The sequence below is a fragment of the Pinus tabuliformis genome, chromosome 9, assembly GCF_031772625.1.
Source record: "Pinus tabuliformis cultivar Carrire ecotype Pingquan chromosome 9, CPIR1, whole genome shotgun sequence".
Taxonomy (NCBI): domain Eukaryota; kingdom Viridiplantae; phylum Streptophyta; class Pinopsida; order Pinales; family Pinaceae; genus Pinus; species Pinus tabuliformis.
In genome coordinates, this window is record NC_142307.1 from 637,324,926 (window position 1) to 637,349,651 (window position 24,726).

General features: G+C 39.0%; 1 protein-coding gene across 2 annotated transcripts in view; it reads left to right on the plus strand.

The window, feature by feature from the left end:
- LOC149150241 (pectin acetylesterase 8-like) overlaps positions 1–24,726 on the plus strand; it is a 397,641-nt gene that overhangs the window by 176,492 nt on the left and 196,423 nt on the right. For both annotated transcript variants that reach the window (XM_089437942.1, XM_089437943.1), the window contains exons 6-7: positions 1,536–1,660; positions 1,888–1,948. In XM_089437942.1, the coding sequence (XP_089294068.1) occupies positions 1,536–1,660; positions 1,888–1,948 (186 nt within the window). The remainder of the gene's footprint in view (positions 1–1,535; positions 1,661–1,887; positions 1,949–24,726) is intronic.

Below are 24,726 nucleotides of genomic sequence, written 5' to 3' on the forward strand. Positions count from 1 at the left end.
CATGTATTAGGGTATGGAACTCATATTTAATCAAGAGCACCAATCCCTCTATGTACCTTGATGTTAGTGACATTGGTTGTCAAACTCCTGTATCATGACCCTTCTAAAAATGTACGCATCACTCAAACAAAATCTTGACTTGACATGTTATGCTTGTTCTATCTTATGTTAATGCTTAAATGGTGATATTAATGACAAACATCCCTATACAGATACAGAGGTAATGACAAAGATACCTATGGATATTAATGCTCAGAGGGTGATATTAATGACAAAGATCCTGATTTTCCAACAAGACTAAAAAATTAGACATTTCTCGTGGTGGCAAGAGGGCCAAGCATAAGAAATAGATAATAGATTGACATGTATTTGAATTTTGTATGTACTATGCATGCTAATAGCTATAGATGAAGATCTATGTTTGAAATCAATAAATTTGTATCATTAATTAAAATTTGTGTAAGAAATATCTAATTTTTAATATATATATATATATATTAATAAAATAATATATAACGAATCCTACGTGTCCTGTTCTGGGGGGTCAACATGTCCGAATCCGACACCACGAATCCCGAATCCTATGAATCCCGAATCCCCGTGTCAGGTGACTTAGACTGTAACTATGTCAATTGTTGCTGGAATTTCTGTTATCACTACATTTTGGAAAATCTTGTACCCATTGTACATCTAATGGTGTTTATATGGCAGAAATCTGCATATTCTGTCAAAAGAGAAATCTTGAAGCTAGGCCACCCAAAAACTTTATAATGAACGCAAGATCTAGGTTTTGTAACATCTTAGATCTTCTCCAATGTTGAACATCTTCAATTATGAATTCAAGCAACCTTTTTCAAGATGGATGTCTTCTGAAAATATGGCACGAAACCAAGAAGAAACTTCTCAAGACTTCTAGAATCTCCCAAGGTGAGATGTCTCATCAAAGAGCATGCCAAAATGTGCAAAGTAATCCCTAAGTAGATGTCATCCTCAAATCAAGTGAGTGGATCCATGATACAAGGCCTCAACATACAGAATGTGAATAACAGTCAACCGTTTACATGACAAGAAGGAACAAGAAGGGATGAAGGTCTTTAATCCGATGATATGCATCAACATGTGTGCGCAATAATCATTGAAATGGCATGTGTGGACCAATAAAACATTAGTAGTGGATCCAAGTAAGAGTAAGTCAAAATATTCCATGAACTCATGTGCCAACCCATCAAGAGCCCCACCAACTCTTTAAGGAGCAAGGAGAATGACAACCTCTTGAAGTGGATTATATATTTCTTTATTTATTGGAACATATTACCCTTTATGGGACTTATTCATTCCATTGTGTTAGCATCTTAGCCATCTTTAATCAAGGTAAAAATTACAGAGTTTACTAGCGAATTACTAGTTGGTTTTCTGCAGACAAATACCTAGACTATATCATAAGGTATTCATAACTTTTCAATTTTCTTTTGTGGTTTTCTTGTGTGAGTATTTGAAACGTTGCACTAATGAAAGCTTTTCTCTCTCGTATGAAGGCTCTTCTCTCTGGTTGCTCAGCTGGTGGTTTAGCAACATATTTGCATTGTGACAATTTCCGTGAGCTTCTACCAAGCACAGCCACAGTGAAATGTCATGCCGATGCTGGATTTTTTCTTGATGCGTAAATTCTCAACCCTTTTTTGCACAACAGAAAGAATCCTTCAATTCTCAACTATTTAAAATCCACTTCTGTGTTAAAAAATATTACACTTTCCTGTGATTCAAAGTTCAAACATCTTGATTTATCCATTATATTGTTTCTTCTTACAGTTTAAATATGGAAGTAGCCTTTATTTATTCAATATTTTCATATATAATTTTAAATTCTGTAATCTGCACAATGAACAGGAAAGATATAGCTGGGATACATTATATAAGATCCGTCTATAAAAGCACTGTCAATTTGCAGGTATTTATAACTGTTATCTTGATGTTTAAATTTCCATTTCACAGAGGTTTTTGCAACAAAATTTGATGTAACATATTATTGTGATTGGCTTTAATTTGAGGTTCTAGAGATTATCTTCAACTTCTAAAAACCTGCTGTCTTTGTTTTGTCTGTAGGATTAGGTATAACTGCAATTAATTTAGTGACATCTCTAGTACAGTAGTGGTTGTATACAGCATTGTGGGTGGACTAGATCCTTTTTCCTGGCTCACAGCAGACTGCTTTCTAGGAGTATATTAGATTCAGATTAATCACCTTGATGAATGTGCCCAAAGTAGCTTCATTCAATTCAGAATCAAATTTAATCGTTTCTGCCTTTATGTTCATATTTCAAACATTTTCTAGAAGATTCTCGCCTTTCCCTTAAGAGGCAACTTGCATTAATAATTGACAGGCAAAATATTAAAAACCTCAAATAGTCAGCACATGAAAGATGAACTGGCTGAAAATTGAAAATCTATACAAAAGTCCTCAAACAGACAAAATAATGATCAATGGGACTGCAAGACCATGATGTCCCTTTCCAATCCATAGCAGCGGAGAGTTTGACTTACTAACCTATCATGATCACTGTAGGTTATAGTCGAGTAAAACGGAGCTCAACTAGCTAATTATTAGATATTAATTTAATATTTATATAAAAGGTGGTAAGCTGCTTTAGAAAATAAAGTGACCCATGGTATTGATAGCCAACAATGGTATTTGGATGAGGAAAAATGTTATAAAAGAAAGAGAAGGCTTGAGGAAAAGGTGTGAGATTTGATTTGTGCATTTACTTGGAGCTCAAGCAGCTTATTGAGCGAGGGCAAACCCTTGTGCATCCCTGGCTTGGGTGTTGAAACTGTGCACTCTAGCTGGTGGCAATTAGCTTCAATGGTGGAAAATCCACCCTAGCTAGTCTAGGAAATTCTCATCTTCAAAAGAAAGCCAGATTGCTTATTCAAGGAGACCAAATTATCATCTTTAGAAGAAGGTCGAATTGCTAAATCAGGGAGGCCAAATTTCACATGCGAGAGGAGGTCGAACTGATATCTTCAGGTGTAGCTGAATTATCAATTCCAGGGGGTTGAATTGCTACATTTCTAGAGGAGTCCAAGTTATTATTTCCAGAGGGTTTGATTTTACCAGCACCAGTGGTAGGAAAACTTTGCAGGGCCTAGTAGTAGTTCCAGTAGGGAGTAGCGAAACCAGAAAGCAGTTCCAGTGAAGAAGATCAGATTTTCATTGAGTAGATTCCTTACCTGAGCGCAAAAGGGTTTTGCAGCAGCAAAATCAACATCAGGTGGAAGAGAAAGGCACACACAAAGGGAAAGTTCTCTCAGGGGGTTTTCAGTTCTACAAATCTGATTTTCCAGTTGCAGATTGGAAGTAGCTGTGAGTAGATTTCCTCACTCCAGAAGGGAGTGCGAATAGCAGATCCAGTAGCCAAGCATAGGGAAAGAGGGAGATTTTCGACAAGATTTAGAGATGGCCACTGTTGGGCTTAGAGATCAGGATAGGTTGGAGGGAGCCTCCAACTTTGTCATCTGGAAGGCAAGGATGACCTTCCTGTTGGATGAACATGGCCTAAAAGCCTACGTGGACAATGTGATAGCAGTACCCCAGGATGTTGATCAGCTCAAGGAGTATAGGAAGGAGATGGCGAAGGCAAAGAGATTGATCCTAGATGGAGTCTGAGACCATGTAGTCTCACTTGTGGCAAAAAAATAAACGACCAAGGAAATGTGGGATGCTCTAAGTAGCGAAAGATGTTCCTGCAGGAGAAGCTAAAGAGCATCAGGATGATTAAGGGTGAAGGCATAGACTCCTTCCTCACCAGGATTCAGGAGGTCCAAGATCAACTTGCAGCCGTTTGGGAGGTACCTCAACCAACATAGCTTGTACTGTTGACACTAAACATTGTCTTAGAGGAGTGACAGGTGCTAATCCAAAGTATCTTGGGCAGAGACACAATGCCTAGATGGGATAGGATGTGGTCCAATCTACAACAGGAGGAGTTGAGGTATGTTCTATTGAAGAGTACCATCATCGGAAGCAACAGCAAGGGCGTGAAGGATGAAGAGGAGAATGTGGCCCTAGCATCAAAGGGTCCCAACTACGGACAAGGGGAGAAGAAAAAGAAGAAGGACCTATCTAAGGTCAAATGCTTCAGGTATGACGAGCTTGGCCACTACAGTACGTAGTGTCCTCTCAGAAAGAAGGACAAGAAGGAGAAGTAGGACCAAGCAGCAATGTCTGCAGAGATAGATAAGTTGCCCTCTAGGTTGGAAGAAGATTTTTCCATGTTTGCAGCTATATCTCCAGGAGAGAGGTGGGGGGATATGGAGCTGTAGTCCCAGATTTATAGAGTTTCGGCAATGTTCATTGAGATATCCTCCTCATGGATCATTACCCAGGTACGAGGGCCCACCGTATTTAGTAGCAGGATGGATTAGTGTCAGTGTTGCAGTCAGATTCCAGAGTGACAGTTGTAGACTAGTAGAAATTAGGTGTCGAGGAGCGCAGTGTAGTGTTGGCAGCGGTGCAAAGTGGCATAGTGCAAAGTCAGCAGCAATGCAGATTCTTATGTAGATAGTGCAGTAGCTAGTAGCAATTAGAAATTAGGAGACAGATGCAGCACACAGAGTTGATTCAGTATTTAAGATGCTTCTTAGTTGCAGTTGCAGTAGCAACAGATGAGGCGGAGTTGCAGTGCATATGCAAAGTTGGCAGCAGTATAATAGTGTCAGCAGTAGCATAAATGCAACATCAGAGTGTGAAAATTCCGAAACCCAGAATCCTATTGCAGCAACTGATGTTATTTCTTCTATTTGTTAATTTAATTAAACAAATTATTTGTTGTGTGCTACGACAAATATTGAAACAAATACACTACAGCCTTCACAAAATAAATAACGCGGAAGAAATAGAAATGTTGGAAGAATAGATGCACACACACACACACAAATACACAGTTATTTTTGGACTAAGTCCCCGGAAAAACACAACTCCGGAAAACCAGTGCAGCAGCTGAGGGTTTTAATATAATGTAGTAGTAAATCTGAGTACAAGACTATGGATGATCAAATCTAGCAATCCATACAGAGAAATGACTGACAAAAATCTAGTGAGAAAAATCTCACTCCCACAGGCGATCCAACACTGACCTTGGCTCACTTTAAGTTGCTCTTTGTTGCCTCTGCGCAATCACTACATCATCCTACGCAGTACTGCATCCTCACAACTCAGAATTGCTTTCACTCTCATTATCTCAATAGTTGTTGTCTTGAAGATGGATCCTCCTGGCCTCCGAACTCTCTCTCCGGCTTCTGCCACTGAATCATTGCTTCTCCCAAGAAATATACGTAATCCCTCTTGAAGCGTTGTGTTGCCTCTACGTGGCTCTGTGCTACCTCTCTGTGGCAATTATTGCCTCTCTGCAGTGAACTCACCGGAACTGGAAAAACTTCCTCCGACCTTACTATCCGCAACTCAGTGTTGCTACTCTACAAATCAATCTGCTAGTGAAATCAAACTGCTAGTGTATCTTCTCCAAGACCCATATAGTTTCTTCTTATAATTTCTTATTGAGATATTGTTAAGTTATGGTACGTTATACGCTTAGAGAAATTTACTTCTTTTCTTATTATTATCCACAGATTAGTAATCACATGTACATTAAGTAAAGTGCAGATAGAACATTAAACAATCGACAGAAAACAAGCCAAGGCAAGAGACACAAGATGTGGCGGCTAGCCAGGGACAAACCCCAATATGGGGAAACCCTTTGATCAAATCTTCTTTTATCTTCAATAATTCAGCAAAGAGAAATAGTACATAACTCTGATTTACATCAGCAGCAGTGAACCCTAGATCAGCGCTCGACTAGGACAGACAATATCTTGCAAAACGACCATCGAATTGGCTTGATTCCTTCACCAAAAAATGCGACCTTCTGAGGAGAGTCAGTTCCACCTACAGCGCAGTTCTAAGAGAGAGAAAGATGGTCAACACTGGTCAAACTTCTGTTCTGCAGTTGCAGCCCTAAATCTGCGTCCTTCCTTCACACGCGTGAGAGAAGAGTCCCTTTCTGCGCAATAGGAGATGAGCCTCTTTTCTGCGCAGGAGAGAGAGAGAGATGTGATGAGAGAGTGTGTCCAAATGAGGAAAAGACCTCAAGTATTTATATACAAATGTTGATGATTGAATAGATGCGACTATTGGGCTTCTCAGCCTACATGAGTTGCTGGTTGGCTTGATAATTATTCCATAATCAATATAAATTCATATCTCCATAAATACTTTTGGAATCGGATGATCTTTAGATCAATCCTACACCTCTCGACAAGAGGAATCTAATAAAAATATTATTAGCCATGAATAAGATGACCCACATGGAGTTTGGCCCTAGTTGCCAATTTTAACACTCCCTCTCAACTAGGGATAACTCCATCTGCAATTCGTCTGTCACAGTGTTGCGGGGGAGCACCCCCCCTCGATCCTGCTCCCAATCCGCGCTCCGGGTGGGAGCGACTCGAGAGCGGGCCAGGAGCGCGTTCCCTAAAAAAAAAAATCGCTCCCTGCATTTTCAGGAGCGTTTTTCCTTTTTTGCAATTTTTGTTTTGTAGTAATGTTCGAAATCCAATTTGTTTTGAAGGAAACAAATAATTTTTGAGTGGGGCAGCTTAATGATCAAGTCTAGGCCCTAGTATTGATATGCAATTCATGGTAATGTTAAATTCTTAAAGCAAAAGTGACATTCTCCTTAATCTTCATTTTCATCCTTTTACTTAAATTTTTAACATTACCATGAAATGACTCAGGATGTTTGAGAGTGGTTCCGGCCTCATTGGATTTCATATGGAGAAAGTAGAATTTAGATTTCATTCAGAATCCAACAGACTTATCAATTTTTCAGGGTTTCAGGATGGGGGATTGCAATGTTTCCATTGAATTTTGTCATGTATAAGGGTATGGAACTCGTATTTAATCAAGAGCACCAATCCCTCTCTGTACCTTGATGTTAGTGACATTGGTTTTCGAACTCCTGTATCATGACCCCCCTAAAAACGAATGCATCACTCAAACAAAATCTTGACTTGACATGCTATGCTTTTTCTATCTTATGTTAATGCTTAGAGGGTGATATTAATGACAAAGATCCCTATATAGATACAGAGGTAATGACAAAGATACCTCTGGATATTAATGCTTAGAGGGTGATATTAATGACAAAGATCTTGATTTTCCTACAAGACTAAAAAATTAGACATTTCTCGTGGTGGAAAGAGGCCCAAGCATAAGAAATAGATAATAGATTTACTTCTCTTTTCTAGTTTCTAGTAGCTTTTATAACTATTGACTCTTTCATATTTATTATGATATTTTTTTAAACAATATATGACAATTTAAGTTTGAAGTCGGCAATTATAACTCATTAGTAATGAATTATGAATATGATGCTTCATGAAAGTTGAAAGTTGTTTCATTTCATTTCATTTTATAACATTTCATTTCATGTTAGATATTATTTGTTGTAATGGTTACACTTAGCTTACAAGTACAACTTTGGTGATCAATGATGATAAATGTTATATATTGAATTTTGAAAGCTTGAAACTTTAATATTGATGAATCATGAGACTCAATAGGTTGTATGTTACTATGTTACTAACTTGTGGACGTGGTTGATGAAGATTATAACTTCTAGATGATTGTTGTCATATGATTCAATCTATGTTTTTTTATGTTTTTTATATCTTATTCATTATTCTACATATTTTTGTTGACATATATGTATCAAAATATAAAAAAAAAATATATTATATAAAAAACGCTCCGGGATTCGCTCCCAAACCGAGAGCTTCTAAAAATGTAGCTCCCACTTCCATTTTCGTTCCCGCTCCCAAGTAACACTAGTCTGTTGGTTGCTACTATTCATCCATCAAATGCACTGCCCTGTACAGCTTGACCCCTGCTCTGCTCTGCTCTATTATGCCTGCTCTGCTCTGTTCTGTTCTATCGAGTTTTGATCTGCTCTGCTTTGCTTTATCCGAATTATGAAGAAGAAGAAATGATCGAGCATGTATCATACTGACTCAAAGTCAGTCTCAGAGTGTGTACCATTAGTCCCAGACCAGTCCTCAACCGACCTGAAGTCAGTGTCATAGTGTGTACAACTCCTACCACTGGTCCCAAACCAGTGTCATCCTCCACTGACTCAAATTCAGTCTCAGAGTGTGTACCACTAGTCCCAGACCAGTCTTCAACCGACCCGTAGTCAGTGTCGTAGTGAGTACCACTGCTACCATTGGTCCCAAACCAGTATCATTGATCCCAGATCAATGAAGGTCATCCTAGCATAGGGAGTACGGTAGATATAGCGATGCGTCCATTGGTACTACCATGGTCCCTATCCTCTTTTCCCTTCTCATTGATCAAATGATAGGTAATTCCCATGAGTCCCAGACTGCATGGGTAGGATGCCTTGACAAGAGAACTAATCAATCCTGTCCACAGGAGAGCGAATCATCCTGTCTCACAAGAGAGAGAATCATCTTGTCCACAGGAGATCGAATCATCCTGTCCACAGGAGAGCGAATCATCTTTTCCACAATCGCCATGGAGAACACATTATCCAGGCCTCACAAGAGAACTAATCATCCTGCTACACAATCATCATGGATAACACATCATCCAAACCTCACAGGAGAACTAATCATCCTGCTACATAGTCGCCACGGGGTGTCACAGGGAAAGTCTTGATTCTTTTACCCTGTACACGTACACCACTAGGGGATGGTGAGTCACCTTGTGGTCATATGTCGCTCCAAGAAGTACCCCACACCCCCCTCAAAGCTCCCAGAGCTCAATACATCATATAGCACCCTCATCAGAGGGTCTTTGAACGACACCAAGTTGTTCTCGGAAAATCAGGAATTTGACCTTCCCTAGGGGCTTTGTCAGGATGTTGGCGACCTATTCATCTGTACCGATATGTTGGAGCCTTATTTCTCCTCGCTGCACCATATCTCGAATATAGTGGTACCTGATATTGATATGCTTGGAGCAATCATGAAATACAGGATTTTCTGACAAGCGAATCCCACTCTAGTTGTCACATAGGATCACAGTGGTATCCAATGTAAATCCAAACAGCTCACTGAAGAGCTTTCGCAACCAGACTGCCTCAGAGGAGGCCATGCTAGCAACAATATACATTGCCTCGACGGTGCTTAAAGCCACCGACCTCTACTTCCTGCTCATCCAGGATATTGAAGCAGATCCCAAGGAGAAATAGCACCCAGAAGTGCTCTTACGATCCACCACACTGCCTGCCCAATCAACATCAGTGTATCCAAGTAGTCTCACATCTCTGGCAGTGTATCTTAACCCATATGTAATTGTGCCACGAAGATATCTTAACAGATTCTTGGCACCAATCCAATGTATGTGGTGAGGTTCAACCATATGTTGACTTAATGTGTTGACTACAAAGCATATATCTGGATGGGAGTTCACTAAGAACATTAATGTTCCTACGAATTGCCGATACTCGGTAGCATTTCGTAAAATAGGTCCAGCAGCACTACCGCTTAACTTCTTGAAGTCAAGCTTCATTGGGGTCGTTACAGGCTTACAATCTACCATACCGAATCTTTCTAATATCTTCACCACATATTTTCTTTGAGAAAGGAAGATTTCCCTTGGCTTCTGTCAGACTTCAAGTCTTAGGAAATAGTGCATTAGTCCTAGGTCCTTCATTTCAAATTCAGAAGCCAACTCCCTCTTACATTTGTGAATGAGAGGGTCTGCACCTATTAGAAAGAGGTCATCCACATACAAGACCAGTATGAGAGGTTTGTCATCTTCAACCTTAAAGTAAAGGTTAGGATCGGCTTCACTCCTAGTGAATCCCAGCTTCATCAAGTAGCTATCGATCCCCTCATACCATGCTTGGGGTGCTTGCTTCAGCCCATAGAGGGCCTTCTTCAACATGCATACATGAGATTTTCGATCATACATCTCAAATCCTTCAGGTTGGTCCACGTAGACCTCTTCTTTGATCGAACCATGCAAGAGCGCGGTCTTGACATCCATCTGATGGAGGTTCCATCCTTGTGAAGCCGCAAGGGCTATGATCGAGCGGATGGTGGTATATCTGGCAACAGGTGCAAATATCTCGTCATAGTCTATACCAATGTGGAAAAAGTCGAAGTCGGGATTAATTCGGCAAGAGTCCAAAAGTTGAAAAACTCATCAAAGTCGAGAGTTTTTTGAAAAAGTCAGCGAAAAGTCGGCAAAATTAAAATACACAAAATTATTCATTTTTTTTTATTTTTTTTTAACATCTAAAGTATCCACAACATCAAATATATGCATTTCCACATAAACATGTAAAGAAAGCTAATATATAATATGTATATGAAGTCTAGTGCTACATCACATATCAAAATAGTGAATCAAATCCTGAATTTTGAGTCCTATCTGAGTCTCAACTCTCAAGAGTCAAAATATCAACAAAAAATATAATAAATGTATATCATGAGTCATCTAAAAGTCATCAAGTAATCAATCACTGAGATCCTCTTCCACTTTATATTTTTGTTTCCGCTAATTGTATTAAGAAATAAGTCATGCATTTATTCAATAGATTGTAATCTGCTTGGGTAATAAGGTGTCAGGTGGTAGGTCCAATGAAAATTAACGGTGAGTATCACAGTAAATGTGAAAATTAATGCTTGGTGACTCCAAACTGCTTATTTTATTAGAAAACAGTAGATGTCAGATTACTAACCTAGCCTTGGCATCTATTACTCAAAAACTCTTGGAGGTAAAATCCACTTCTGATACATAACCTTTCCCCACACTTACAGGGAGTTCACCACTAAAGAAGATTCCCTTTCAAAACATGCTCTCATTGCAGGAAGGATCTTTACTGTCACAAGATTCCATAGGTACTTTGTTCCTGTCTGAAAAATGGGTTTTTGTTTTTTTGGACAGGTTGTTGTTGTTTAATCTTCATGACCTCCTCTTTGTTGTTTCTTCTGGAAGCATTCAACAATTGTAACAATGTTTTTGATGGTGTGGGGTTCTTTCTACGGAACACTGTTGTATGCCTATCCTTTTGGTACTTTTGTAATCTTTTGAAGGGGCAGTCGCTGTTAGAGTTTGGATCATTGAAAGCCTGAAGGTTTAGCCAATGTATACTTTGCTTTCTAACTAGAAATATGAAGTATAAATATTTTTTTTCCTTGGAAAGCAAAAATATATCTTAATCTCAAAACTAACAGATTACAAATGAGACTGCTATGCTCGCAAGAAGTATGACAAACAATATAATGCAATAACTTGAAAATGCATGGATGGAAGCTTCAATTTACAGTTTTTTCACCTTTGCGACCTCTTTATCCGCGGCCTGGGAAGGGGCCGACTTTTTGGGTCAACTCCTGATTAAATCGGGAGTATAACGAAAAAATCGCGATTTTTTCCTTTGTGAAAAAGTCGCCAAAAAGTCGGGGGATTAAATCATTTAGTTCAAAAAATTGTGTTTAATCACGTTTTTAGGATTAAATCGCGATTTTTTGCAGACTTTTCCACACTGGTCTATACCTTCCTTCTGGGAGAAGCCACAAGCGACAAAACAAGCCTTATACTTTTCCATACTTCCATCTGTTGCATGCTTTATCTTGTAAAGCCATTTAGAAGTGACAATTGTCTTGTCCTGGGGTCTGGGAACTACTTCCCAAACATCATTCTTCATGATAGACTCATATTCTTCGGTCATAGCATCCTTCCATACTTGATGCTTGACGAAATCTGAGAATGATGAAGGCTCATTTTGTATGATCGTGCTCATGATGGTTAGGTATCCCTAATACCTGTTAGGTTTCTTACTTTCACGGAAGGTTCCTCGGGGTGTAGTGTGTCTTTCAGCATCATCGAGCAGCCCCCTAAGCCAAGAGGGCCTCTTCCTAGAAGAGGAAGGCTCAGGTGGATCAATAGGATCCATGGGTTCTTCCACATCAGACATTGTTTCATCATCCTTTTCTTTTGGTTCCCTGGTGTCGGCTTCTTGAGAGCTCCTCAAAGTCGGAAGATTGTCCACCTTGTTGAGAGCCATATCTTCGTCAAAGGTGACATCATGACTAATCACGACTTCCCTTTGACCAGCTACATAGATTCTATAGCCCTTAGTATTTTCACCATAGCCCACGAAGATTCCTTTCTTTCCAGATGCACCCAATTTATTCCTTTTCTCTTTCGGCACATGAAAATATACAGGGCTTCCAAAAATTCTAAAATGAGATACGTCAGGTTTCTTATCGGTGAACATTTCTTCAGGAGTCTTGGAACCCAATGCTTGATGAGGGCATCGGTTTTGTACATATATGGCGGTGTTTGCAGCTTCGGCCCATAGAAACTTCGGAAGTCTTTGATCATGGAGCATGGCATGGACAGCTTCCACAATCGTACAATTCTTCCTTTTCGCCACACCATTCTGTTTAGGAGTATATGGTGTAGTAGTCTCCCTCTTAATGCCAGCCTCTTTACAAAAGTCATGAAACTCGTTAGATTCATATTCAGTCCCATTATCAGTCCTTAAGATCTTGATATTCTTTTCGGTTTGATTCTCGATCAAGGCTTGAGATATGTCACAAGACATGACACCTAGCGGACTTCCTCCGACCTGATATAATGAATCAACTCGAAACCCAAGAGTGAAGGCATCTTTAATATTGTTTTTCCATGCACGTACCTTGCCATTGATGGAAGCCACCTTGTAGCCTTTGTCTTCCATTGCCGAAATGGACACTAGGTTCTTTTTGAGGTCAGGTACATATAATGCATCCTGTAAGTGGATCGTATTACCCTGATTCAATTTAAGAGAGACATTGCCTACACCTTTCACAGGATGTTTCATATTATCTCCAAGGACAATTTCCAGGTTAGTTTCTTTCTCTATCAGATTATGGAGAACTTCTTTGTAACCAGTGAAGTGCCTTGAGGCACTGTTGACCACTACGTGTCAACTTCCCATAGCAGTACACCCCCTTTTTTCGCAAAAGGGATAGCGCTTAATTGACGTGTCCGTGCCTGTCATCATCAGCCCAATCATATTGTTTTGTAAATCCAGTTTGCATGTGTAAATTGTAAATAATCTTAGCAGATTTGGGTCATGTATGTAAATTGCCTAGGTGGACCTAATTTTCTAGTGATAATCTACATTCCGGAAGGTTTTTTGTCTCACCAATCCATGATGGGCAGAGTTTTCCTTCAGCCTAACCCCAAAGCCGGAATGAATTTTGTCATTAGAATCTTAGGGGAATCCTAGTGTGTTGATCTGCTAGATTATAGTTGTGTCGCAAAACTGGGTGGTCTATGAGGGTCTATGTCAAATGGGTTTTTCCCCTTGAGATGTAAAATTGTAAAAGTCATGATGTAAAGTGTCTTGAGGGTTAGAAAATATTTTAATCCCCTCATAAGTCTTAGGTCTTAGGTGATTCTTCAAAAGGCTAAATTCGAGGATCCAAAAATGAAAATTAAAAAATTAAAAAATAATAATAAAAAAATAAAAATAATAATAATATTTAAAAAATAATTAAAAAATAAATAAATAAATAATAATAATAATAATATTAATAAATAAATAAATAAATAAAAATAATAAAATAATAAAAGGTCAAATTTTTGAGTAAATAAATGCAGAATTTTAATTTTTTAATATATTAAAATGCATCTAAAAATTCGACGGATGAGATTAAAAGAAATCTTGATCTTCATCAACAGTCAAGATTAGTTTGACATGGATCACTCGAACTAGCCGTTGGAATTTTTTCCTTTAAATAGGGTGTTAGGAGTCACTTGAGATGAGATTGGATCTAAGAGTCTGGTGCTCAAGAAAGCTCTCTTGTAGTTATTTTTTGTGCAATAAAGAAAAACTCTGGGGTTAAAATCTTGCTAGTATTACTCTTCTGGAAGTACTGTAAGATGATTTATTTTTTTGCATAATTTTATTTTCAGCCATTGATTATAGCTTGATGAAGATTGATTTAGGCACAGGTATCTTGTCTGATCTCTGGGGTTTGAATGATAGTTTAAATTCTGAAATATAATGGCAGGTATCCCCATTTGATCTGGATTTCACTATTGTTTTCTCCTTCTATGTTAATGGTTGATTTTAAGCTGTGCAGGAAATCTTAGTTTTGAGTTTACCAGGCGTTAGGGGAAGTTCTCGGCTGAACCAGCCAACTACCGGATTGCATTTTCTGAAAGAGCCCAGCCAGTTCTTAATCCCGGGCTTATCATCTGAATTTTTTTTTTTTTAATGAATGCATGCAGGGTTTTCTGAAGTATCTCACATTAAATTTAGATTCTGAAAATATTACTATGGATTATTGACAAATCTGGCTGCTTAGAGTCATTAATTTGTAAATACTGTAATTATTTAGTTGTTCTTAGGGTTTTTAGGGTTTCATATTTTTTTTTGGCATTTTCAGGTTCTGGCTGTCTGTTTACAGGTTGCAGGTTGCAGATCTGAAGTCGAAATCTGATTCTGAAAGCCAGATCTAGGCCCTAGAGGGTAAGATCTGGCCTCAGAACCATTTCTTGCAGAGGCATTACTCCTGCAATCCAAGTTTTTTTTTTGGATCTGGGAACTGTTATTCGAAGGTTTTTGTTGAGAAATCTGAAGCAGATCAGTTTAAATTTTTTAAGATTTCTGGAAAATATTTTTCTGGTGAAATTTGTTTGGATCGATTGGCTGACTGGTAGGGTTTCATGCTGCATCAAAATTTCAAAAAAAATTCAAGACCCTCAGGCCTCTCTCATTGCTGCTGGTGCTTTCAAAATCTTTCTGCATTTCCCATAGCCTTCAACGCTAGCTGCAAAGCCTGCAAAAAGAACTCATGTAGCGTGCTGCCCATCTGCTCTTCGTCGCAGTCCATTGCTACCTCAGCTTCTCTCTCCACGGTGCATCACATTGCCATCCCCACGTTGTTGTGGCTTCATTGCAGCTCTAAGTTGCCATCCCACACCATTTTGTCGAATCCCCTCCGCGCAACAGCCATATCATCTCTGCTCAAACGCTGCAAATCCGTCCCTTTTCACACAATCAAGCCCGCAGCTCCCTTCCCTTCATCGCTGCTCCACTGCCCACCTGCGTATTGCTCATCCATTTTCGTTTCAGTCCCTCATCGCTGCTTAAACTCCTCACGTTGCTCTCAATGCTTGCAAAATAAAACGAAGGAACCCGCAGTTTGCTGTCCCATTCACCTCTCACGCAGCTCTATTCCTCCCTGCCTGCCTTTCTTCCTCGCCAACGAAACCTCATTTCCCTCCACACTCAAGTGAAAGCCGCACTGCCTATCCTCGTTGTTTGCTGGCCTAGCCTTCAACCTGCAAATCATTGTCCATTTTAGCAGCCTCCTCTTTCTGCCATCGTACGCTGTAGCTTGCCGCTGCAAGGCAATACGCTTCTGTATTTTTTTTGGTTTATATTTCCTTTTAAGTGTTTGGGTTAGTTCTTTTATCTATTCGATTTCATTTTGTTCATGTTTAAATTTATGTTTCATTTTAGTTTAGCTTAGTTTTGTATATAGCATTTCTTTTAAATCAATAACAAAAGTCGATTCTATGTCCTCTTAGTTTGGTTTTTTTCTTTTTTAACAAAAAAAAATAAATCTGGTTTTTGGTTTTTTTTTCTTTAATCATAAAAAAAAATAAAAAAGTTCTTTTAAGATTTAGTCTAATTTAGTTTCTGCTTAGAATAGTTTTGTTTTATATTTTATTTTGTGAAAAAAATAAATAGATAAATAAAAATAAAAAGCATCTAAAAGTTCTTTTTTTAGATTTTAGATACATTTTAGTTTGGATTTTGTACAATGAGGCTTCAGTTTAGATTTTAATTTTAGTTTTGTTTTGTTTAAATATATATATATATATATAAAAAGAAAGTTTCCTTTTCATTTTTTTGGATCTTAGTTTAAATTTAAAAATAAATAAATAAATAAATAAAAAGGTTAAAAAGGGTTAGTTTTTAGGATTATTTTTTAATCTAGATTTAAGTTTAGATTAGATTTTAGTTTTATTCAATTTTGATTTTAAATTTATAATTTTACAGAAAAAAATAAATAAATAAAATAAAAAATAAATAAAAATTAATTAATTAATTAATTTAAAAAAAATGGTTTTGTTTATATTTTATGCTATTAGGTGTTAGTTCTTTTTAATTAGATTCTTTTTTATTTACTTTTATTTAGTTTAGGTTCTAGTCTTAGAAATGGGTATTTTTAAGTTTAGTTTTGTTTTGATTTTGATTTTAAAATAAATCATAAAATAAAAATAAAAATTACCAAAAGCATAAAATGTTTAATTCTTAGGTTTTTTTTTGTTAGTCTTGTTTTATTTAGACTTTAGTTTTGTTTTATTTAAAAATATAAAAAAATTAAAAATTTTTTTTTTTTTTTGAAAAAGGCTAATTAAAAATTTGGAAATTCTTTTTAAAGTCTTTTCTCTATTGTGATGAAGCTAAATGCACTTATATGTTTATTTAAAAGTTGGCTATATGAAAGTGGTCACTGATCAACATTTAAATTTTATGATCATTTAAAGCATTTAATTTTTTTTTAAGTTTAATTGCTGGATCATTGTTAAGGCGTTGTGCATTTGTTGAATATCTTACATCGTTTGGGTTATTTGATGATAAATGATTGTTTTACATGGTTTATACTTTCTGCAGCATTTAATAAATAATCATCATTAACTCCATAAGGCACTGGTACATTAATTTCTAAATCAATCAAGTGCTAAATCGCCTTGTTCTGTCTCCCAACCATAGTTTTAAAACTCCGACTCGGCTGAGGATCGACTCTGACTCCGACTCCGAAACGGTAATGACTCGGCCGGCTCGATTTCAATGACTCGGTCGTTGTAAAAAATACATTAAATATTTATTTTTTTATAAAAAAACATAATTTTAAAGATTTTCATTCATGTTTCCAAACACACAACATTATAATATAGATGGAAGACAACATATGATCAAAGTAGGCTCATGAACCAATCCATTATATCAAAATGGTACCCAATGGCAATACATAGTCAACTGTCATACATGATCAAAGACTCAAAACAAAAAACAAATAACCAAGGAGGCTAGAAATGGCCTCTACAACAAAAGTAAACTGTGACAGTGACCAGACTCCAGTACTAGTACTACTGGCTAGTAGCTACTGCCAGAGGAGCCAAGATCATGTCGATCAATCTCTGGATCATCATCATCAGAGTCAGACAGGGGGCCCCATGGCTCCTCCTCATCATCATCATCTCCAACTGCAACTGTAGAAGTGGTACCACTAGCTGGTTGTGCAACTACAGCAGATGCAAGTTGAGATAGAGTAGATATGCGGCTGCGCTTCTGTCGTGGCTGAGCAAAGGAAGCACCTACAACTGGAGTCCTTGCTGGCTATGAAACTAAGGCTGGTGGATTGGGATCTGCATTCAACTGAACAGGCTGAAGTTGAACAACATGTTCAAGTTCAACTGATGTCTCCATATCTAAATCTAAATCAAGATCCTCATCAGGATCAAACTCTGCTGGACGACTCTCCACTACCCAATTTGATGTTGGATCAATGTCTTCCAACACAATGGGATCTGAATCAGGTCTTTTGTTCAGCAAATGGTTTCGTCTGAGCCGAAGGTTGTATTGGACATAAACTAGATCATTTAACCGTTTTTTATCCAAACAGTTTCTCTTCTTTGTGTGAATCCTCTCAAAGACAGACCAATTGCGCTCACACCCAGATGCACTGCAAGTTTGACTCAAAATACGAATTGCAAACCTTTGCAATTCAGGACAATGGCCACCAAAGGCCTCCCACCATTGTGCTGCAAAAAACATAGGAGTGTAATGAGTTAGCTCAAAAAAATCACAAATTATATCTAACTTTCAAATTATAAACGATTTAACAAACTTTTAAAAAAAAGTAAAACTATTAAGAATTTGAAAATTGAAATTTTTGTTTACCTGGCTCATCTGCTTCTCTTGCAATCTTTGCTAGGTTCTTCCCAAAGGTACCTGATGTATTGCTGAAGATATTGGCCTGTCGGTGTATCTCCAGCTGATCAGACTCCAATGGGATCATGCGATCAATGCAATCAATCAGTCCATCTCTGACCTCCCCCCTCAAAGCTCCTGACTCCTTAGCTTTATAATGATACCGTGGGTTCAAAAAATACCCAGCTGCATGTATAGGGCGATGGAGTTGATTGTTCCATCTTTCACCAATGTTTGCCCAAATGGGACCATACTTTGCCACTCTATCCTTGTATACCGTCTTTATTTGCTCCTTTGCTTGATCCATAGCCTCATAAATGAAGCCCATAGCCAACCTTTCCCCATCCACCAACCGCAACACCTTAACTAGTGGCTCAGCAAGCTTCACAATCTCTGCTGCCTTTCTCCAAAAAGTTTCTTCATGGACTTTCCTTTTCAATTCTTTGCCTTTCGGTTTGTTAGACCAATTGCTTTGATTCCATTCATCACTGAAAAACATCTTTTGCAAGTTTCTATGTTGGGAAAGCATAGATTGCAATGTCAAAAAATGTAGCAAATCTAGTGATGGCAGGCCTAATAATATCCTTGCCCCCAGTGTGTTTCCTCATGAGGCTCAAAACCAATGTACGATTGTAGATAAATTTTGTTATGCTTTTGGCATGATCTATAGTGTTTTTGACCCAATCTAATTTTCCAATATCCTCAAGCATGAGGTCTATGCAATGTGCAGCGCATGGGGTCCAAAAGATGGTCTTGTGTTTTTCCTCTAACAGTTTACCAGCAAGAACATAGTTAGAGGCATTATCTGTGATGATTTGAACAACATTGGCCACCCCTACCTCCTCAACAACCTGATCCAATAGCTGAAACAACAAGTGGCCATCTTTTACCTTATTAAATGCATCAACTGATTTTAAAAACATGGTTCCCTGTGGGCAGAAGACAAGAAAGTTTATGATGGTACGGTTTCTTTGATCAGTCCATCCATCTGACATGATGGTACACCTTGTTCTTGCCCATGAGTCCTTGAACTCTTGCAAATACTCATTAATGGATTGAATTTCTTTCTGCAAACGAAACCCCCTTAGCTCATGCATAGTAGGGCCTTTGAAGCCTTTTCCAGCAGCATGTATGGCATCAAACATAGGCTCATAATATGGTGAACGAGCAGCATTAAAGGGGATATCAGCATCATACCACCATCTAGCTATGTACTCACAAGCAGTCTCCCTCAATTCTTTCTTCCAATGGTCATCTAAAGTGGGCTGCATTTGAGTTTTACTAACTTCGGGACCATGTGCATCTGATGGAGAGGAGGGAGTGAAATAACTTTTGATAGTCACATCACCCTTTTTCATTCTACCCTTTCCCTTATCTTGAACAAAACCAAAAGAGGGAGGAACATATCGGAAAGGGTTGGATGTATCAGTTTGAGGGATAGAGGAAGAACCCTCAAAATCATAATGGGGGTTGGCAACCATCATTTTTTGTATCTCCCTCTTCCTCCCAATTTCAGCCTGTATGTCTCTTTGCCTAGCCTTATCTTCTTTAAATTTCTCAAAGCTGGCCAACAAATTCTTCCTAATCTCCCCAATTTCTGGTGAGGTACATGGGGTAATTTGGCCTCTAATCCCTGCCAAGTGTTGTTTCTGCCTATTAATGCCCCCAGGACCTTCCTTAATTTTCCTATGGCAAAATTTGCATTGCATTTGACTATCAACCATTTCAACATATGCCCAAGCAGGATCTCTTGCTCTAGGTGCCATCTTTTGACTAGGAAATGAAAGCAAACAATCTGAAAATGAAAAAAAAAAAAAAAAAACCTTGATTCAATGTTCATTTATTTGACAAAAAACACTCTCTAAGCTTTCTAGATATGCACCTAAAATTTACTAAGCAAAAACATATTTATAGAGGTGAAAAAAAATACCTCCAGGCACAAACTGCCTCCTCAAGCTTGCTCCAAGAATCAGCTCCTCAATGCTGCTCCAAATGGCTGCCCAAGAAGCTCCTCACTCCAGCTACAATGCTCCTCCAAGACTCCTCACTGCTGCTCCAAAACTGCTCACTAACTCTCAAAGAAGACTCTCACTCAAATGCATAAGATTGTTGTGAGTGAATGAGAGCACTTGGGTGTGTTAAATAGGGTTTGGGAGGGGGAAATGGACCCCAAAAGTCATTTAGCAAATTCATATAACTGCTTGGAGTCCAAACCAACCAAAAAACACTTTAAAAATCCATTAAAATTTTATTAAATCGCAGTTTGACGTGTGCCTGGGCGTTTTTTTGTGACTCGGCCGAGTCATAACGGAAACGGCCGAGTTGGCCGAGTCATGGCTGACTCGGCCAGTCGAACCGTTCCAAGGGCCAGGTCACAGCAGAGGGTAATGGCTTGGATCAACCCAGCCGTTTCGGTATCGAAACGACCGTTTCTTAAAATAATGCTCCCAACCCAACTGCTCCACAGTTGGTCTTCATTCATCCCATAGGGTCTACCCCCCTTAGCCGCGAGAGACGGCTTAAACGGAGAGATCGGGGATCAGGGTGACAGCCCCCGGTCTGAGCATTGTCGTGACAATCTATGCGACAAAAGGCACCACTCTCAATAAGCCAAATTCCCAGCAAGTCCGAAGGAGCAGAGGTAGATAGAGCAGCTGGTAGATAATATTCATCTTGCTTATTGTCAACAATGTTAGATTCATACTTGGAATTTCTAGCCTTCTTGAATGGTTGTCCTCTTCCTTGATTTCCAGCACTCCTTTTACCTTTGCTATTAGATTTGCCATTCCTTTGATTGCCATGAGAGGGATTTTGATCATCGTCCTGGTGAGAGTTCCTTCTATCGGGGCATTCCCTTGCATAGTGACCTGCTTTATCGCAAATCTAACATCGTCCTTTCTTCCACCCTTAGGTCCAGCCTTACTTTTTGATTTAGCCCTGGAATTATTTCTTTTCTTAGCATGAGAAGAAAAGGCAGCAGGAGGACTTTTAGGCATGGGCATTTCTTGCTCTTCTATCCTTGTTTCTTCTTGAATGCATCTTGCCATTAATTCCTCAAATCCAAGAATTGTGTTATTGTTGAGAAGAGTAGTCCTGAACACGTACCATTCGGATGGTAATCCTCCAAGAGTCGTGAGTGTCATTTCCCTATCAGTGATAATCTCCCCAATAGATAGGAGATCGTTCTTGATCTCGATGATTCTTAAGAAGTATGCTTACATACTCTCATCTTTGCTCTTCTTAATTTCCTTCAGCTTATTTCCAAGAAACAAAACTTGATTTGCATCATTAACTTTAAATAAACTCACCAGTATATCGTAGATTTCCTTGGAGGTGTTCAGCTCAGAAACATAGGCCACCAAACGCTTGTCGATGGAGTCTCGGATGATCTTCTTTGTTTTGACTTCACCGGTTTTCCATTTGTTCCTAGCAGCAGTGGGTGCATTTGATGGAGGCTCGACAATATTGCCTCTCACATGGTCCAACAATCCTTGATCTTCTAAAGTTAGATCGAGAGACATCTTCCATCCATGATAGTCAGACTTCTCACGGAGCTTGTCTTCAGCAGGGAAGAGTGTTGAGGACCCCATAGTTCTTTTAGGATAGCCTTGCCAATCTTCTCTTCAGTGATTGCTCTTGCTCTTGCTCGGGTTTTGTCTTCACCTCAACTTTGATACCATGTTAAGTTATGGTATTTTCTATGCTTAGAGAAGTTTACTTCTTTTCTTATTATTATCCACAGATTAGTAATCACATGTACATTAAGTAAAGTGCAGATAGAACATTAAACGATCGACAGAAAACAAGCCAAGACAAGAGATACAAGATGTGGCGGCTAGCCAGGGACAAACCCCAATATGGGGAAACCCTTTGATCAAATCTTCTTTTATCTTCAATAATTCAGCAGAGAGAAATAGTACATAAATCTGATTTACATCAGCAGCATCAAACCCTAGATCAGCCCTCAACTAGGGCAGACAATATCTTACAAACCAACTGTCGGATCGACTTGATTCCTTCACCACAAAATGCGGCCTTCTGAGGAGAGTTAGTTCCACCTACAGTGCAGTTCTAAGAGAGAGAAAGATGGTCAACGCTAGTCAAACTTTTGTTCTGCAGTTGCAGCCCTAAATCTGCGTCCTTCCTTCCACACATGTGAGAGAAGAGTCCCTTTCTGCGCAGTAGGAGATGAGCCTCTTTTCTGCGCAGAAGAGAGAGAGAGAGAGATGTGATGAGAGAGTGTGTCGAAATGAGGAAAAGACCTCCTGTATTTATATACAAATGTTGATGATTGAATAGATGCGACTATTGGGCTTCTGAGCCTACATGAGTTGCTGGTCGGCTTGATAATTATTCCATAATCAAAATAAATTCATATCTCCATAAATACTTATCGGAATCGGATGATCTTTAGATCAATCCTACACCTCTCGACAAGAGGAATCTAATAAAAATATTATCAACCGTGAATAGGATGACCCACATGGAGTTTGGCCCTAGTTGCCAATTTTAACAAATATCAACGGCCATGATTAAAGCTTAATCAATGGCTAAGATTAACTAGAATTCGATCCAAGTCTTTTGCTAGAAGATTCTCACCATGACTTAATTAATACCTTTTAATTAATGATATTTCCTAAGTTTAGACTTACGATATATTAAGAACTAATTAATTGTTGTAATTAAGTCATCTCTAGGTGGAATTTGCATAAACGATTTCTGGTTTTTGGAGAATACATGTATTCTAACCTCTCCACCAAATTTCGTGTCTAGAACACATCCATTGCTACAAAACCTAACACTCCTTCTTAGTGAGGAATGTGTTCTAGCGCTGCAACCCATTGAAGCAACTCCCTGTCTCTGCACCACCTCTTGTCACGTTGTTGATGTCTGCTGTTGTTGCCCACCGCTATTGTGCAACTCTTATATACGTTGCATTTGTGTTGTTACTGGCCTTGTTGAACTGTTGCCAACACTGCATCTGCACTGCAACTCCCTCTCCATCTGTTGTTGTTGCAACTGCAACAACTGCAACTAAAAAGCATCCAAAATACGGAATCAACTGTGATCAGTATGATGCATTTGTCTCCCGAGTCTCTAACTGCTGCTAGTCTCTGCGCTGTCACTGAAACCTCTGCGTCGTTGTTAACTCTACTCTGTACCAACTACACTGCGCTACCCAGTATCTGACCACTACTAACCACTGCATCTATCACTCTGGCATTTGACTGCACCATCTGCCACTGATCCATCTTGCTACTAAAATACTATGGGCTCCCATAGCAAGGTTCTGATTCAAGAGGTGGACCTCCTCAAGAATCTTGCCCATCCTATAGCTCTTTGGGGCTACAAAATCAAATCACCCCACCTCACTCCTGGAGGTTTATCAGTGATCATGGCAAACTCTTCATCCAATCTGGAGGACAGCCTATCGATCTCTGCATGAGTTGTCGCCTGGTCCTGTTTCTCCTCCTTGTCTTCTTCCAGAGAGGACTGTTACCCACCACCTTATGGGTGATATCCCCAGGAGAATTTTTCTCCATGATAAGCCTCAGCCGACAACCCCTTGATGTCTCCTACTAGCTCGTTGTGACATTTCTCTGCCACCTGAGCCAACCATGTGGTCACTCACCCACCTTTATTGTTCGTATGTTTGAAGGTGGGCCTCCTGAATCTAAAGGTATGCCTTGTCATTTGGTAATTGAGTATTGGGTTTACTTATCATGGATACTTTTGGGTATGGATTGAAGGGCGATTTGGCAGAAAGGGTGGGCTTAGTTTTGTGCTCCTGTCCCCTGATCTCTTTTGGTTGTACTTGTTACCCTTGGATCTTAGTCCCATGAAATCTCCTTTATTGACCATTTAGTTCTAGGGTGGTACTACTTGGGAAACCCCGATTTTGGGTGTGTGGTCCCGTTCCTTTACCCACACATATTACTCCCTTTCCACTCACTATACCACCATTCATCATTTCTCCCACCTGGGTCCATATAGGACTAGCCTCCATATCCCCTTGCCCCCACCTTAAGTCAAGCCTAGAATGATGCCCCAGAGGTAAAAGCAATTAAAAGAAAAAGAAAAAAAAAACATAATTCACCACATTTAATAGGAAATTGTACCAAAAAATGCAAAATATGGTCGGGACAAAATAATTATCATGTAGGCAAAAGCCAACACATGAGCTCTACCCCATCCATGGCCATCACCTTAGTTCCATAGGCCCTAGATGAGCCTCCTCTATCATTCAAGAACCCATAATTGTCCCAACCCCTAGAAGGAAATGAACTGCCTTACCTCAAAAGGGGTAATCACTGTTATATTATACACACCATGATCTTGTCCTTTGAGTTCCGAGCAGTTAATTAAAGAAAATTCATAAAAGGAAAAAGACAAATAAAAAAGGGTGGAAAAATCAAGGTCGGGGCACCTCATGTACCACGATTGCTCCCTCCTATATATTATATACCCAGGTGTGGGCTTCCCTTATCTAGCTACCCTTATGCCCCATTATGTGGCCCAAGGCTAGCCCTCTCATTCCCTCACCTATTTGTCACTTGCCAACCCCATCAAAAGGATGTGCCTTGGACATACTATCCCCTTTAAGGGTTGAAACCACCTAATAAGATACTTGGCTAACCCCTTTGGAGCCTGGAGACACTAGCACATGCCAAATCCCACTGCGGAAGGGCATGCCATTATG